General features: G+C 40.3%; 2 protein-coding genes across 3 annotated transcripts; both read left to right on the forward strand.

Moving 5' to 3' along the window:
- Window positions 1-689: 689 nt before the first annotated feature.
- On the forward strand, window positions 690-14,311 carry LOC108044318 (glutamate decarboxylase). Of its 2 annotated transcripts, XM_017123305.2 has the most exons (9): window positions 690-876; window positions 968-1,068; window positions 1,684-1,752; window positions 3,883-4,119; window positions 8,068-8,636; window positions 8,778-8,845; window positions 11,095-11,173; window positions 12,119-12,463; window positions 12,918-14,311. In XM_017123305.2, exons 3-9 carry the CDS (start codon window positions 1,692-1,694, stop codon window positions 13,089-13,091), a joined length of 1,533 nt encoding a protein of 510 aa, XP_016978794.1. In that variant the 5' UTR covers window positions 690-876; window positions 968-1,068; window positions 1,684-1,691; the 3' UTR covers window positions 13,092-14,311. The 2 variants fall into 2 exon arrangements, with proteins under 2 accessions (XP_016978794.1, XP_016978793.1); XM_017123304.2 differs by lacking the exon at window positions 968-1,068.
- A 147-nt stretch (window positions 14,312-14,458) lies between these two features.
- LOC108044312 (fumarylacetoacetase) lies at window positions 14,459-16,467 on the forward strand. The gene is made up of 4 exons (XM_017123289.2): window positions 14,459-14,636; window positions 15,061-15,278; window positions 15,364-15,965; window positions 16,038-16,467. Exons 1-4 carry the CDS (start codon window positions 14,550-14,552, stop codon window positions 16,382-16,384), a joined length of 1,254 nt encoding a protein of 417 aa, XP_016978778.1. The 5' UTR covers window positions 14,459-14,549; the 3' UTR covers window positions 16,385-16,467.
- The last annotated feature ends 236 nt before the right edge of the window (window positions 16,468-16,703 follow it).

The raw sequence follows: 16,703 nt of genomic DNA on the forward strand, positions 1-16,703 counted from the left end.
TCCCATATGCGTTCAGGCCCTCAAAAGTATGCTACGAAAAGCGTTCTATTAGAAATGATGCAATTTCACTTCCAGATACATATCTTATTTGCACATAAAAAGTGGCTGGGGGAGAGGGAGGGGGGAGAGCGCCTAGCTTTGACCCAAATTTCATTTTGTTCTATATACTAGATTCTATGTTTTCGCGTTCTATATGCAGAGTATATCTATTCAAACACATACGAAATGGGGGAAATGGAAGTAATTATGGATGTGTTTTCGCTGTCATTCGGCAGGAACTCTCATAAAAAGTTGTGGGTCATTGTAAATGTCAGAAACAGTGGCAAAATTAGTTTGTTAATTAGCTTTTCATTTGGTCGCCCCCTCGGAATCTTTATTTCCTCCATAGAACCCATTTTTTTTCCCTGTTCGGTTTTTAGTATTTTCCAGGCGTGCGCACATATTTTATGCCTTGGTGTGTATCTGTTGGATACTTTGGGGCGAAAGTGTAAGCTCCGCCCACGCCCAATGGCTCAACAAAGATGGTTGCCGAAAAATCGATGACGTCACTCCAGAGAATTTCCCGCATTTTCCTCTGCCGTGTTGTTGAAGGTTATGCAAGAGATGGTGGGCAGCCATTTTGTGGGGCTGAAAAGCTTCGTAGGCAGCCCAGTCGGATGCTGCTGCTCATAGCTCCGCAGATCGTCAGCGAGTGTAGGCTGCTCAGTTCCCTAAGTTTTCCACACAGTGAAAGTAACAAGATATATATTAAAAGCAGTTATATATATATTATATTTAATTCAGCAGTCAGTTCTGCCAAGTCAAGTCCGTTTAATCAGCGAGTTACAGCTCCGTCCCGCGAGTGTGTTTTCAGTGTTGTTGTCTTGAAGGAACTCTGTAAGTTGTCGCTAATTTAGACCACAAGTAGTATCGCAGCTCCATCTTAGAGATACATTTCGATACATTTCGTCCTCGCACATTCCTCTAGTACTTTTTGGTTGAAAGCCTCGTCGGTGATTCGTCGCCACCAGCACACAGTCAAAGTGAATTATCTCAAGCAGTATATCGACGATATCCGCAGGATTATCGGTAAGACTCCCCAGATTATTGTCTGACTTTCGTTGCATAAGTTTCGTACTTTCCAAGGTTTTCGCCATTAATTGCAGCCGTCGCGCTGTCTGTATCCCTATGTAAATTACATAGAGATATATATAAACGTATATATTTACAGTCGCAGGAAATTGGCTTAGCACTTACTGCGCAACAGCAGATGGCGCCAAAAGGGAAAGGAGGGGCCCTGAAATCAGTGTATATGTATATACTACATATTTACCTCCCACTTGGAGCTTGCCCTTCAGTTGTCCTTGTAACAAACCCCCAACCCCAAACCCAAAACCCCACTCCCCATTCCATTTTCCACTCTGTTTATTTGCACGCCCATTGCATTTTCACACCGTTTGTTTGTTTGTTTGTCTTGGTTATGCAATTTGTGTGTGGGCTGGTGTCAATGGAGGATGGAGGGAGGGGTTTTCGGGGGGAAGGACTTATGTAACACCTGCCTCGGGGCCCTCAGGTTTTGGTCGATTGCATAACATTGACTCACTTCATTTGTCCGAGCTCCATTTTTCTTACTTACAGCAGAGTCTGCATTCTTTGTAATCGCTCTCAGTAATTTATATCGTTTCTCACTTCTTATCCTTGCAGAGGAGAAAATGTCGCTCAATCCGAACGGGTACAAGCTGTCCGAAAGGACGGGCAAACTGACGGCTTATGGTGAGTACTTATTTTAATTTATTTAAAAATAAAAAAAACTTACAAAAAAATATGAGAAATACTGTTTTTTTTTTGGTAAATTTACGAATATTCTGCGAAAGTAAATTCGAAAAATATAATTATTTAGCTTAAATATACAAAATTTATAAGAAATTAGACTTTATAATTTTTTAGAAGACTCACATAAATATGTACATTTTCTTAAAAAAATATATAGGAGCAATAAATAGATTTAGAATGTGTAATTAGTATTACATACATCAAAATGTTTAAAAAATAATTTGCCCTCACTTTAAACAAAGATCTTATAAAAAAATTCTTAAATATTTTCTGCTTGTACATTGTGGCCAAGGAAATAATTTCTTACAAATATTGCCTATTATCAATGAATAATAAATATCAATAAATAATTAATATTAAAGCTTATTGTGCTAATCATAAATTGCACAGGGACTAGAAATAAATTTTGGTTGACAAGCAAGATTTATTCTCCAAATGTCGTCTTCAAGCCTGTCACATTCCTGCACACGAAAGATGTTTTATGAACATGTTTCGGAGGGGCATTACTTCGCCTTGATAATAATCCTGGCAAATATTGGTCCTCCGCATAGTTGCACTCGAATCGCTTTTGGCTGGGCAAATAATAAACGAGTGTTAAACTGACACTGCCAGGGACTCGAACAGAAAATGGGCAAGCTGGCAAACAGGAGTCTGCTGCCGAGGACATGGACAAGCAGTGGGCTGTCCAGGACACTCATGTCCTTGATAAATGGCCCTGCATTTGGAAGCTCCTCTGCCCTCAATTCGCTCCTGTTTCGTGTGTGTTGCGTTGGCTCTGCTGAAGCGTGAAACTGGCGACTGTTGTCCTGTAACAGATTTTCCTCGACAAACACGAAACAAACAGACAGAAAGTCAAACAAATCCACCACCATTCGATTCCAAAGACCAGAAAAGGTGGCAGGACTCGCCCCGAGGCGGCAGACGCGTGCCTCAAATTGAAAGGCCAACAAACATAAACCGTTTAGTCACAGGATATTGCTCACGCTCGATTCCAGGACTCGTGTGTGACGGCTGTTCCTAATGCCTTCGCAGGATTCACAATCCGACTGCCTTTGACACTGAGCACCCACTGTAGCACCCAGTCGAGCACATTAAATTTTATTTAACTTCTTGGCCATAAGCTCGAGGAATTTTTGAGTTTGCTACAATTTGTCCTCCAACCCAAAAGTCCTTCGCTGAAAATGGTAATCATGCGCAACGTTAAGTTTCCAATTGATTTCCAGCGAGCTTCGAATGGAGCAGCTCCCATTCGCTCGGTGGCTTAGTGGCCACTGCTGCTGATGCTTAAGCAAAGCCCCAGTAATTAATTGCAGCCACCGCAGAAAGAAAATGGCAAGGACATTCAAGGATATTTATGTACAACTCACAAGGGTGCACTAGGAAAATCTGGCTAGTTGGAAAATAATCTTTGCTTTGATTTATAGTACTTTAATCCCAAGTTTTAAAGTTTGAAGAGAAAATGTTACACTATAACAAAATTTAATTTTATTGCCATTTTGTCGTCGTTTCCAAAGGATAAAAGATTTTTATTACAATAATTATGGAAAAAGGTTTTAGTTAAAAGATAAAAACTGTTAATATGTAATCCTTTTCTTTAAGACCTTATTGAAGTAATCATAAACCAATTTAAAGTAAATAAAAGGTTCCTTTACAAATTCCAGAAGTTTCAGTTTTTGTAACATACCAGATAAAGTGAAAACCATAAATACTCAGTAAACTGTTCTTAACGTATTTCTACTTTTGCTTAAAATTTAAAATATTATGTAGTATATCTTTGTAATATGAAGATTCCTAACAAATTTTCTCAGTGAATGACTATAAAAAGTCCGAAATAATAATTGAAATCTCAGTTTGTCCATGATGAATTTCGACTTACCTTGTCCCAAAGCCAGTCATCTTTTTTTTACGACACTGCCTCCCCACAAATCATTGCAATAATAATGGCCATATATCACGATAAGAGAGGAAAACCATTTTTCCTGTCAGCGGCGGGGCACGCTTTTCATATTTACCGATAAGAGATTCTCATTTGGTTTTTTCCGCACCCTCTTTTTTGTGTTTCCTATCCAGATCTCATGCCCACCACAGTATGCGCTGGACCGGAGACACGGGAGTTCCTGCTGAAGGTAATCGATGTGCTTTTGGACTTTGTGAAGGCCACCAACGACCGCAATGAGAAGGTCCTGGACTTCCACCATCCCGAGGACATGAAGAGACTCCTGGATCTGGATGTTCCCGATCGCGCTTTGCCACTGCAGCAACTAATCGAAGATTGTGCCACCACGCTGAAGTACCAAGTCAAGACGGGTGAGTCAATTATATCTCCCAAATTGTTAAGATATAAAATAGTTATTAAAAAAAAAAAATATAAGTCTTTAACATGCATCCAAAACTAATAGTCTATTGTAAGAAATTTTTATTAAAACTATACAGCTGCTGTTGGTAAAGTAATTTAAAAATAATTTTGACTTACAATAATCCTGTCAAGCCAAAGCCATGATGAATATTCAAAGGTGATCTTAGCTTCCTGATTTCCATCCTTATCATCACCCTGTAAAGTTTGCTCAGTTGGGGATTAATCAAATTTGTCCCTGCTTAGCATATGCTTTTTGTCCCTGGCATATTTTTTTAAGGGCAAAAGCAGAACGCGTGCCTCTGGACCTTGCGGTCGTATTAGAACACAAAGTGTGCAGCCTTCTAGATAAGCACATTAGCATATTGATGGCACTCGGGGAGATACAGGATGTAGTCAGCAGACAGCAGACAATGCCATTTTATGGCCCATTGAGCTGCGGCCCCGGCTTGTTTACACCTTTCAAAAACACTCGCCTCGGGGAATGAAATCCCCCTGCGATTCAGTCTGCCATCAATCATAAATCAGGCAAAGGGTTCTTTGTGGGCGCGGATTTAGCAGCCAAAAGTCATTCGCACGTTTCACTTTTAACTTTTTCATACCCACTACTGGGTAATAAATGGGGGATATCAATAAGTTTAAAAATATGGTTATTTTACCCAGTGAAAAACATATATGTTAAGGATTTTGCTTTATCTTTTTATTTGTATTCCAAGTTGTACAGATAATATTTTTGATATATATATATAAAGCAATCAAATTGATAATGTAAGCTGACTTTTATGATATTTTAATATAAACAAAGATTTAAATAAAATATACATAAAATAAATTAATAACGGAGCACAGTTTCAATTTCTAAGGTGTCAAAAAGTCGAGAGCTTGTGTTATGATTTCCTTTAGCTTGTTTTGAATGTCCTTGCTGATTTGATTTCATTGAAAATTAATGCGAGAGGCAGTATGTTCGCAGTCGTCCGTCGCTGTCTTTGTCCCCCGATGTTTGTGCAGTCCTCGCACGTGACCGCAATTGTGTTTGGAGTATCGATAATAAGCGTATTTACTCGAGCCACCCCACACCACCCACTCCACCCACTCCACCCGAGGAATACCACCCACCCCCGGAAGCTGCGGCCTTGTCTAGGAAACAGGCGTTGCTTTTCTTTGCAGGAAATGAGACTGCTGCTGTTTATCCTTCTGCTTCCATTCGGCTTGCCAAAAATTGAATTAAAACTCTACGCAATCAGGACAGCAACTGAATAAGCTCAGATTGCATGGGAAACTTTTGGGAAAGGAAAAGAATGTAATTAGGATGCGAGTCCCATGTTGCATGGTGGCAAGTTCAAGTTTTGGTTAGAGTTTCAGTTAGTTTTCTCATAAGGATTTCTAAAAGGCAACATAATTAAAATGAGCTCACAAAATGGCTCCAAAGTAGTTGCTCAGATCTCATTAAAAAGTGATTAAGAAGTAAGCTTTTGTTAAAAGAATGTTGAGTTAAGGCAGGCTTGCACCTTGTGAAGTCAAAAAAATCAAATTTTTTTTTTTTGCAGTTTCGGATACATACATGTTTTAATTTTACTCTCCTAAAATTTCAAGTCGAAATCTCTTGAATTACGAAAGTTATCGGCCGTTTGGTGGACCGGTGTCAAGCGCGTTGCCATTATAGTGAAAATTATCAAACGCGTTTTTCTCGAAACCATGTTTTCCGAGTTGGCGGAAGTCGTACAAGCCGCAAAAATTGAGCAATCGTCATGAAATTTTTTATACATGTTCCTCAGAAGTATGTGCATGGTATAGACTAGGATCTTTTGAAAATATTAAAAATTGTTTATTTAAAAAAATAATGAGTAACGAAAAAATGAGGAAAAAACCGATTTTTTTTTCAAAAGCTCATAATTTTTGCATTTTTTATGTTTTTTCAATTATCCTAGTTCAAGCCATGCGAGCAAGTGTACAGATTAAGAATATATTCGTTTTTTGCGTTTCAGATTATTTCTTAAAATTCCAAAAAATCCGCCATGAGGACGAGTTTTTCGCGGACATGCCGCCATTGTTCGGTACTCCCCCTCCCCCCTTCGCTTGGATCGCACTCAAAAAAATTGTGTAGCTTCAATAAACTGTACCCTACAACTGGCTAAAATTTTATTCCCACACCTACCATACTTTTCAAGAAATAAATTCCAGAAAAAAATCAGGTTTTGGGCGCCAACAAGGTGCAAGCCTGCCTTAATAAGTTTTTAATAAGATAGGAAGTTTCTGGGTTGTCAAACATAAAATAGAAATAATATTTTAAATATCAAAATAAGCACACAATTTCCTCTCCAAAAGATAGTGCTGTCAAGTCCTTTTTTCGCGCTTGCCTTCCGCAGGGAAGACCCGATAAGAGTCCCATTTATGATCCGTAATCTCACATAATGCGCGCCCTGTCAGACTGGCAACCTGATACGAAGGACACGACTTCCTTCTCCGAGGACTCCATAAAAACGAGGGGAGCTTTAATCAAAATCCGTTGTTATTTTCTGACTCGCTGCATTCCTGATCCTTTGATGCGAGTGAATGGCTGCCGGGACGAGGGTGACTCCGCTCGATTCGAGTCCTTCCAACGAGAATATCCTGGCCACATGCGCAAATTGAAATGTTTGGATGCCGAAGCTCTGTCAGCTTGTACACTGAAAACAAATGTTGGCAAGCACCATAAGCAATTAACTGAATAATAAAGGGGTTTGGTAAAATTAAAGAATGAGATTTAATATCTGGACTTAACTTCATTTGTTTAGGGTAAGCTTACACTATTAAGATGAAGTTTATTTGCTTACTTATAGTAAGTACAATAAAATTTTTCCCTGTGCATATATATTTTATATCTGTGGGTGGATTTAGCCTTGTGGGCAATGGGATTTTAATCACACGACTTATGGCACTCAAGATGTGAACTGACAGACGCCGAAGGGTTCAAAGTGGAGGGGAGAATAACTGGGGAGTTGGACAGCATCCTGATGGTGACTGAAAGCATTTTGTGATTCTTCGTGGGAGTTTTGCCCCACTCTCCACAGCCAGCACCCCAAAATCGAAGCTCGGCAAGTCGCAATTAGCTACAATAAATGAGCAATTTATAGAGCTCAGCAGGAGCAGGAGATTAAGGATTACAGGGCTGAACTTGTTCTGCGGAATCAGAGCAGACTAGCCTCCTCCATCGATTGGCCAGGACCTTCAACCGTCTGCCCTTGAACATATGCACTTCCGGCGGTCTCCATCGTCCTCCTTCTATTTCTATATATTCTTCCTTTCGAGGCCAGTCAGCCGTGTTTTGGCTCGTCCTTTGTTTCAGTTGCCACTGCCCTCGAATATATTTTTAATAAAACAAAAAACAGAGGCAGAGAACTTCGGGATGAAGGCTGATGGGTGAAGGGAGCACTGCTGCCAGGCACATCTGCTGTCAGCTTAGAAAAACTCGGAAAAGCGAGAAAAGTCCCAGTGACTTGAAGAGACAGCCGTTGCTAAATGGAAAGCATTTTCAGCTACATTAGGCAAGCACATACAAAGTGACACAAGTATTAGTTCCGACTCAAAAATATTAATTAAGGAAAGGATCTTAACATTGAAAGAAGGGTTTGTAGAAGAGAAGAAAAAAAAATACATATTTTGTACATGAACCCATTATAAATAATTAAAAGTTATATAAAATTAAATTTTAGTGAGCTGGAAATCAAAACTTATTATAAAATAGAAAAGGAGTAATAAGTAGGAATAAACGTTGATGATACTACTACATATAAAATGAAATATGGTATTTTATTTCCCTAACTTGCTTAATAAAACTTTTATTTTTGACAGGTTCATATTTATTTTTACTGTGCGAATATTAAGTGGAGATTTTTTTCCTCAATTTTCTTTGTATTTTCCAGGACATCCCCACTTTTTCAACCAACTGTCCAATGGTCTGGACCTGATCTCGATGGCCGGCGAGTGGCTGACGGCCACTGCCAATACCAACATGTTCACCTACGAGATTGCGCCAGTTTTCATCCTGATGGAGAATGTGGTGCTGACCAAGATGCGCGAGATCATCGGCTGGTCGGGCGGCGACTCCATTCTGGCCCCCGGAGGTTCCATCTCCAACCTGTATGCCTTCCTGGCGGCTCGCCACAAGATGTTCCCGAACTACAAGGAGCACGGCTCGGTGGGATTGCCCGGAACCCTGGTGATGTTCACCTCGGACCAGTGCCACTACTCGATTAAATCATGTGCTGCCGTCTGTGGACTGGGAACCGATCACTGCATTGTGGTGCCTTCGGATGAGCACGGCAAGATGATCACCTCGGAGCTGGAGCGCCTGATCCTGGAGCGCAAGGCCAAGGGTGACATCCCGTTCTTTGTCAACGCCACTGCCGGCACCACTGTGCTGGGAGCCTTCGATGATATCAACACGATTGCAGACATCTGCCAGAGATACAACTGCTGGATGCACATCGATGTAAGTACTTTCATACAATATACAAAAGGATTTAAAATTTGAAGAACATTAAAAAAAAATTAAATTTGAAACTTATGGTTAGTTATTGATCTCAAAGATATTAAATTTATTTGTATTATTTTTTCCTTAATTTCTTTGCAGGCTGCTTGGGGCGGTGGCTTGTTGATGTCGCGCAAGCATCGTCATCCCAGATTCTCTGGTGTTGAGCGGTAAGTTATGAAGGGTTTGGAATATGTCCCACAATTGGACTTCCAAGGTTTCTAACTTTACTTAATTTAAGACAATTTCAAAGTGACATATCTCTTAAGACTTGTGGTTTGTGTCTCAAAGGATCTGTATTCAAATTTGACCTTATTTTAAATTTAAGTCGACTCTTAAGTGGCAAACCTCTTTGATTCTCTGAAAATTTGTGTTCAAATTTGTCATATTAACGTTGATACATTTTTTGACGCATTTTCGTGCAGATTGTATTATAGTTTCTGCCAAAAATATTCAACCCAGTTAGGGGCTCACTTCCGACTAATAAATTGTATATACACTTGATCAACATCACCAGTCGAGTCGATCTGTCCCTCCCTCTAGTCTTAAAATAATTTTATAAAAAAATTAGAGGATTCCTTTAAGCTATACATTTTTCCAAGTTCCTTTAAGTTCTTCTGAAGTGCTTTAAAAACCCCTTAGAAAACCTTATCTTTTGTCCCAAGCAATTGTTGCTCTCATTCATCATCGTTCTTGACATGAACTTTGTGCCTTGGGCGCCCTCATCTTTCGGCCAGTCAAAACAGAAATTGAAATCTCTTCCCGGGTCGGGTGAATTTAAATCTAAATGCTTCCAAATAGCCCGCATCGCTCGGTTTCCCTCCCCTCGAAGGACAGACTCGAGTCGAACATGTGGGAAAAATCTCAATTTGTCATTTAGTGCCTCCATCAGGTGTTCAGAGCTTACAGGGATTACAAGGCACAAGCCGAGTGCATTTTGGCCCGAACAAACAAATGAACAAAGTGGATTTCCAGAGCCCCTTTCCCAAGCAATCCATCTAACCCAGGGGGGTGTTTTGGATGGGCATTACTTACACAACAATTACGCCAAACAATGAATGAGAGGGCAAGTCAGGGATTCATCCCCGGCTGAGGAATTTTTAATTTTAAAGTCGCAACCTGAAATGCACTTTACTCCACCTCCAACTCCAATCCATTTACATCACCAATCCATATCCACATCTTTAACTCAGCTCAGCCTTCAGGAAGCTTAGGCAAATGCGGCAAGTGCAGCTGTCGCAGTATTGACAGCTTGCGGTCAAGCAGCAGACTCCATAAACACTTCCGAATTGATTGCCCTGGCTGGAGGTTACCTCCTGCTCCGCCTCCACTCCACTCCCATCCAGCCGTCCATCCATCACCCAGGCGTTCGCCTTCAATTAGTTTGAATGGATCCTAAGCCACGAATTGCTGTGGCATGCAAATCGAGTTCCTTAATTGAAAGGCTCTCAGCGCGAATTAATCATTAAAATGCCCATGCAGCTGACATTTTGCGGCCTTCGACGGCTTACACAACTCTGATTAATGGTACTTCGATGGAGGCCTCGGCAGAGGCTCTTAAATCCGCTGAGTTTCGTTTTGGAAACAAACTTAAAACAATCGAACCAAAATCTCGTCTTAAAAGTTTACATGCCGCCGTACAACCAAATATGTATTAGGTGTGAAAAAGGTTCAGACTATTAGATACCCCTCTAATAAAATATGTTTCATAAATTTAAATAAAATATTTGTTACTTATAAATATTTCTTGTGCTTAAACATATTGAGTTTTTCTTATTTTCAAATCGTAGTTAGATAAAAACAGTCAGATAAGATAAAACAAACCTTCAGAATTCTAAAGTATTTAGTAAATGTTCTAAAAATTAATTTATGCTTAAAACTCATTTGAAAAGACTTTTAGTTATTGCTATTAATGTACATGGACATTTAAAATATAATTATTTAATAATAGTACCCCGTTTAAAAGTCTGATTTCCACCTAAATAATACACCCCTTTTCCCAAAGCTAACACGGTGTATAAAAAAGTGAAGCATACTTCCAGGCACTCCATAAGGATCATGTTTATAGACACCCACTCACGCACACTTCCAAGGACACTCACACACATACACACGCAGACTGCGCCCACATAACTGTAAATAGCTCCCCCAGGGATGTTTAACTGTCAACCCTCCAAAGGCCCACGGGGGTTGTCCTCGCTCTTTTGAATTCAATTAAAGTGCTGCGGCCTGAAATTGCCACAATTTATGGCACTTGCCAGGACCTTCCTTGTATCCCTCCCCCTCTTTACCTCTTGTCGCACAGCGGGGGTTGGCTTTTTAAGGGAATGGGGTTGGCACCGCACTGCGGCAGATTAGTGTTAATTGTTTGTAATTCGTAATTGAATGTCCATTTAACGCTATGATTTGACTCTTGCAGCGCCGATTCGGTCACCTGGAATCCCCACAAGCTCATGGGAGCCCTGCTCCAATGCTCCACGATCCACTTTAAGGAGGATGTAAGTATACTTCTTCATTGATATATCGATAGCTTAGTCTAAAATGGTTTAATTATAAGAAGTATAAGGTTAAAGCAAAACAAAAACAGGATAATATATTTTATACCCAGGGAATCTATAGAGTTCAAGGACTATAGCCCTAACACTCATTTTTAAAAATTTAATTTAATATAATAGATAAAATAACATTTTTGGATTAAAATTCCGTTTGATTACAAATATTTTGTTAGCCAAAATTTGTTTTATTATTTAACACCTCACAAAAACTTTGTAGACTTTTTTTGAGGCTGATATTAGGGTTAAATAAATTTGATATCCCTTGGATGCTACTGAAAACTTGTTACTAAAAAATATGTGGTCTGCAGAGGCTATAGGCTTTCATTTTGTTTAATTTGTTGGTAGCTCACAATGAGAAAACAACGTTTTTGGCAAGTATTAAACGAATATGGTTTCAGTAAAGTTACAAGTTAAAATAAAAGGCCGGCCTGTCAGGCAAGTTGAAAGTTCATCGCTCCACCATTCCCTCCATCAAGCCAAGTGAAACAAATTCGAGGCATACCTCTATCCCAACCCCATGCTTTAAATTCCTCATCCACTGTCCCTTTCCCCCGGCTTGGCCAACATTCTTCTGGATGCACATCGAACAATGTTTGTGTAAAGAATTCCAATTGTACTCCGAACAATTCCTTGTTGTTCGTCCTGCCAAAGAGGAGCGAAATGGCCAGGGTAGTCGCACACAATGCGTAATGAAATCTTTGACGAGCTCGTGCCGCATTTGGCTGAGTCACCCTGACTTTTTTACATCCCATGCAATATGTTACCATCGGTCACAGTTGCGTCTTTTGGCAGGCGGTATTTTAATTAAAATTTCAACTTGACTTATGGACGCGGAGTTACGTGGTGCGAGTGAGAGATTTCATCCCGAATCGATTTACTTTTCCGCAGGGCCTCCTCATCAGCTGCAACCAGATGTCCGCGGAGTATCTGTTCATGACCGACAAGCAGTACGACATCAGCTACGACACCGGGGACAAGGTGATCCAGTGCGGCCGGCACAACGACATCTTCAAGCTGTGGCTCCAGTGGCGCGCCAAGGGCACCGAGGGCTTCGAGCAGCAGCAGGACCGCCTCATGGAGCTGGTCCAGTACCAGCTGAAGCGCATCCGGGAGCAGTCCGACCGCTTCCACCTGATCCTCGAGCCGGAGTGCGTCAATGTCTCCTTCTGGTATGTGCCCAAGCGGCTGAGAGGAGTACCACACGACGCCAAGAAGGAGGTGGAGCTGGGAAAGGTAAGACAAGGGATATAATACAGATAAAAACAAATACCAGGACCAGATTTGGGCTTTTATTTAGCCAGATATAGCATAGTTTATAGTCTTAAACCATTTAATTTTGTATTTCATATATTAATGTTTCAAAATTTAAAGACTATTTTTGTTCACGTTATAATTTTTATTATTTTTGATATATTAAGATATTGGCTTATAAATGTATTATTTTTTTGTAAAATACAAGTTTATATATTAGCATGCAGCTATTTCAATACTTTTATACTTGGATTGATTAACCAGTTTAACGGTTGTAAATTCTTAGCAGATATAATATTTATTTGAAATTTAATAAACTATTATAAGTAATATCCCTTTGGTTTCAAAATCAGTTTTTATGTGTTATTAAATGTGAATAATATATATTCTAGCCTATTCTAAACTAATTTCTAATGTGTCTGCATTATCCTTGCAGATCTGCCCCATCATCAAGGGCCGCATGATGCAGAAGGGAACGCTGATGGTGGGCTACCAGCCCGACGATCGGCGACCCAACTTCTTCCGCTCGATCATCTCATCGGCGGCGGTCAACGAGGCGGATGTGGACTTTATGCTGGAAGAGATCCATCGTCTGGGCGACGACTTGTAAGGGGTTTCAGTCCGGTTCGGTTCGGTTCGTTTCGGTTTGGATTGGTAATGACACGTCGCACAACCAAGAAGTATCATTAAGGTAAAAGCATATCAGGAGACCGCAATGAAAAAACCAGAAAATTGAGGCAGGGGATAGAGATCCCGCTAATCATCAGAGTTCAATGTTGAATGTACATTTGTTTGTATCTATAACGTGTTGCTAGATGTTCCTTTACGATTTCTCATCCCGTTATCCGTTAACCGTTATTCGTTAACCGTCGTTATCCGTTCGTCCCGGAGTTGACAAAAAAGAAAACTATGTATAATCGAGGCGTTTCATTTCCGTTCGTTGGTAACTATATCTAAATCGAAGGACAGAGAGAAGAGGAGTATAAGTAATATTTGAATATCTATATGTATACCGCAAATAATGGTAGAGAATTCAGAGCATAGAAGCCACCGCCCCACACACGCACCACCAAAAAACACGGAACAGTCCCAGCCCCAAACTCAATACTACGAAATATATACGATATAGAAACTGTTGGAACGCTATCTTAACATATCAGGAGAAGATGAAGAAGAGTTAAGGACTTTAGTTCAATTCGTTGATTTTTCTTTGTTTGCAAATATCTATGGCCATGCGTACCTTTATAAAAACGAGATCGAAAGAGACCTGTGCTTGTTAATTGTATAGACAAAACCAAAGAGACGGGATCTGAGCTTCAGATCCCATTTAGTCCATGTATCGAACTGTGCTATATATAGAGACATGAATACGTATAATCGAATTAGTTGGAGTTTAGTTTCCAGCAAATGGCTGACAAATATATATGCCCGGTGTCAATTAAACTCAATTACGAATGTTGGAAGATTCTGTTTTCAGTTAAGTTTTAAGTTTGCAGTTGTTGGTCCAGAAAGGTTGGAATGGAAAGCCCCTAATCAGAAGAACACAATCAGACATATTACATTCCACCTGTGCACAAAACTCGTTTGTCAATTCAGCAATGATAAAAGATTAATGGTATAAAAATAAATTAAACATATATTGTATTTTAAAGCGTGTTATCTAAGTTTATCCAGCATCACGCTCATTTTATGTATGTATAAATTAATGTATATGTATTTGCAGAGATCCAAATCAAAACCAGAACAAGAATTATTCCAACATCTATATAAATGCAAATGAATATATTATATATATAAATATATGGGTAAATAAAAGTAACCAAAGCGCAATCTGTGTTTTTTTCTCTTTATAAGGTTTCGAGTTCTCTTTTGCTTTGGGGGCTTGGTTTTCTTAAGAGAAGTGAGCGATCTTCGGGTCTGGAAAAGCTATAAAAGCGGATCGTGGAGTGGAGACCCCTCAGTTGTTAACTAGCTCACTCTGGCTCCGCGCACATTTTTTTCGGTTCTCTGCGTTAGTTTATTGATTCGCACCCACCTGCCCAAGTTTTCCACTTTGAGTGCTTTTAAAATGTCCCAGAGTTTTGTGCCAGTGCCAGCAGGCAGTGATTTTCCCCTGGAAAATCTCCCCTATGCTGTCTTCTCAACCGACAACAATGTGAGTGAATAGTACCTAAAAGGCAAGCCTCAATATGATGTCAAATAGTTTTCAAACAATGAATTTAAAGTGAAAATGAGCATTTTGTTTTCGAACACAATATAGAGATAGCCAACAGAGACATCTGACACCTAAGCTAAGTTACTAAAATCTTTGAAACATTGTAATATACTACAATTTTTACTAAAGTTGCCTTATTTTCCATGTGACTTTGAGACCGTTCCACATGTTCTAGAAATCAACTCTAGAACAGAAACCGCTTTGGGGCATAACATTTGCATACATCATCCAACACAAACTAGTTTGTTTACGAAAACAATATGCTAATCCAATCTTTAATAACCCAGCGACCAGCTCTGATAAGGCCCCATATCATATCGTATCTGTATATCGTATATGATGTTTTTCTTGTCACCACCCATAGAAAGTTCACCGTCTTTGTGTGGCCATTGGAGAGCATGTCCTGGATCTGAAAGCTGTATCGCAGCTGTATCCTCCCCAAGTTCAGAAAAGCCTGCAGGCAGAAACTTTGAATGAGCTTATGGGACTGGACTTTGAAGCTTGGGATGTGGTGAGGACACAGACTCAAAAACTTTTGGCACAGGGTTCTGAACTGGATCAGAATGTGGACTTGAAGGCGGTGTGAGTATGGCTTTGTGATATGGGCACTATTTTAATAATACAAATAGCATAATTAACACCAATCGTATTTTACCTCTTATTTTAGTTCCATTGTACCTCAGTCGGAGATAAAGCTGCATCTGCCTGCTCAGATTGGCGACTATACGGACTTTTACTCCTCTATCCATCATGCCACCAATGTGGGTATTATGTTCCGAGGACCGGATAATGCTCTGATGCCCAACTGGCGTCATTTGCCGGTGGGTTATCATGGTCGTGCTAGCTCCGTGGTGGTTTCCGGAACTCCCATCCGTCGTCCACTGGGACAAACTCTTCCCGAAGGAGCGGAGAAACCTGTTTTCGGAGCCTGCAGACTGCTGGACTTTGAGTTGGAGATGGCCTTCTTTATCGGAGGTAAAGGCAATCAGCTTGGGGAACCCATCCGCGTAGACGAGGCCTGGAAGAATGTGTTCGGCTTCACGTTGATGAACGACTGGAGTGCCAGGGATATCCAGAAGTGGGAGTATGTTCCGTTGGGTCCCTTCACCGCAAAGAATATGGGAACTACCATCTCACCCTGGGTTGTGCCCACAGCTGCCCTTAAACCATTCCTCTTAGACAACTTCCCTCAGGATCCAGAGGTTCTGCCCTATCTGCGGCAGAACATTCCCTTCAATTTTGATATCAATTTGGAGGTGTCTTTGAAACGTAAGTCGCGAAACGATAATACTTCTTCAAAGGACTTTTTCCAATGTAGATTTCTTTATGTATCATTTCAAGCTTCCGACCAGAACGAATCGCTCATCTCGAAGTCCAACTTCAAGCACCTTTACTGGACGCCACTGCAGCAAATCGCTCATCATACAGTCACCGGATGCAATCTGCGACCCGGTGATCTGATGGCTTCCGGAACTATCTCCGGTGAGACTCCAGACTCATATGGATCACTTTTGGAGCTCTGCTGGAAGGGCACCAAAACTGTGGAGCTTCCGGGTGGCAAGACAAGGAAGTTCCTGCAGGACTTCGACGAGGTCATTATCCGTGGTCACTGTGAGAAGAACGGACTGCGCATTGGATTTGGAGAGTGTGTGGGACAGGTGCTGCCCGCCTTCTCTGTACCGCAGTAGGGATATTTTTGAATGGCAGAATTTCATTGAATAAAGAAAGTTGAACTCAGGTCATAATATTGCTTGGGTTCATTTAAAGTTAATAAGCCAGTTAATATTTAAATGCCGTAATTGTTTCATTAGTTTCTATTTATTTTTTAATTGTTTATTTAAAAGTAATCCTGAATTTGGTTCAAATTCTTAGACAGTTAACAAGTTTTTCTCAAAATATTTACTTTTGAGAATACTTTTTAGGTCTAATGGTCATTGGAGCGTATACGTAATATTATTTTTTTCGGTGCACCTTAATAAGCTCAACAAGTGCTCAAAGCTGTTTCTC

Source organism: Drosophila rhopaloa, unplaced genomic scaffold, assembly GCF_018152115.1.
Source record: "Drosophila rhopaloa isolate 14029-0021.01 unplaced genomic scaffold, ASM1815211v1 contig_163, whole genome shotgun sequence".
NCBI classification, from domain to species: Eukaryota; Metazoa; Arthropoda; class Insecta; order Diptera; family Drosophilidae; genus Drosophila; species Drosophila rhopaloa.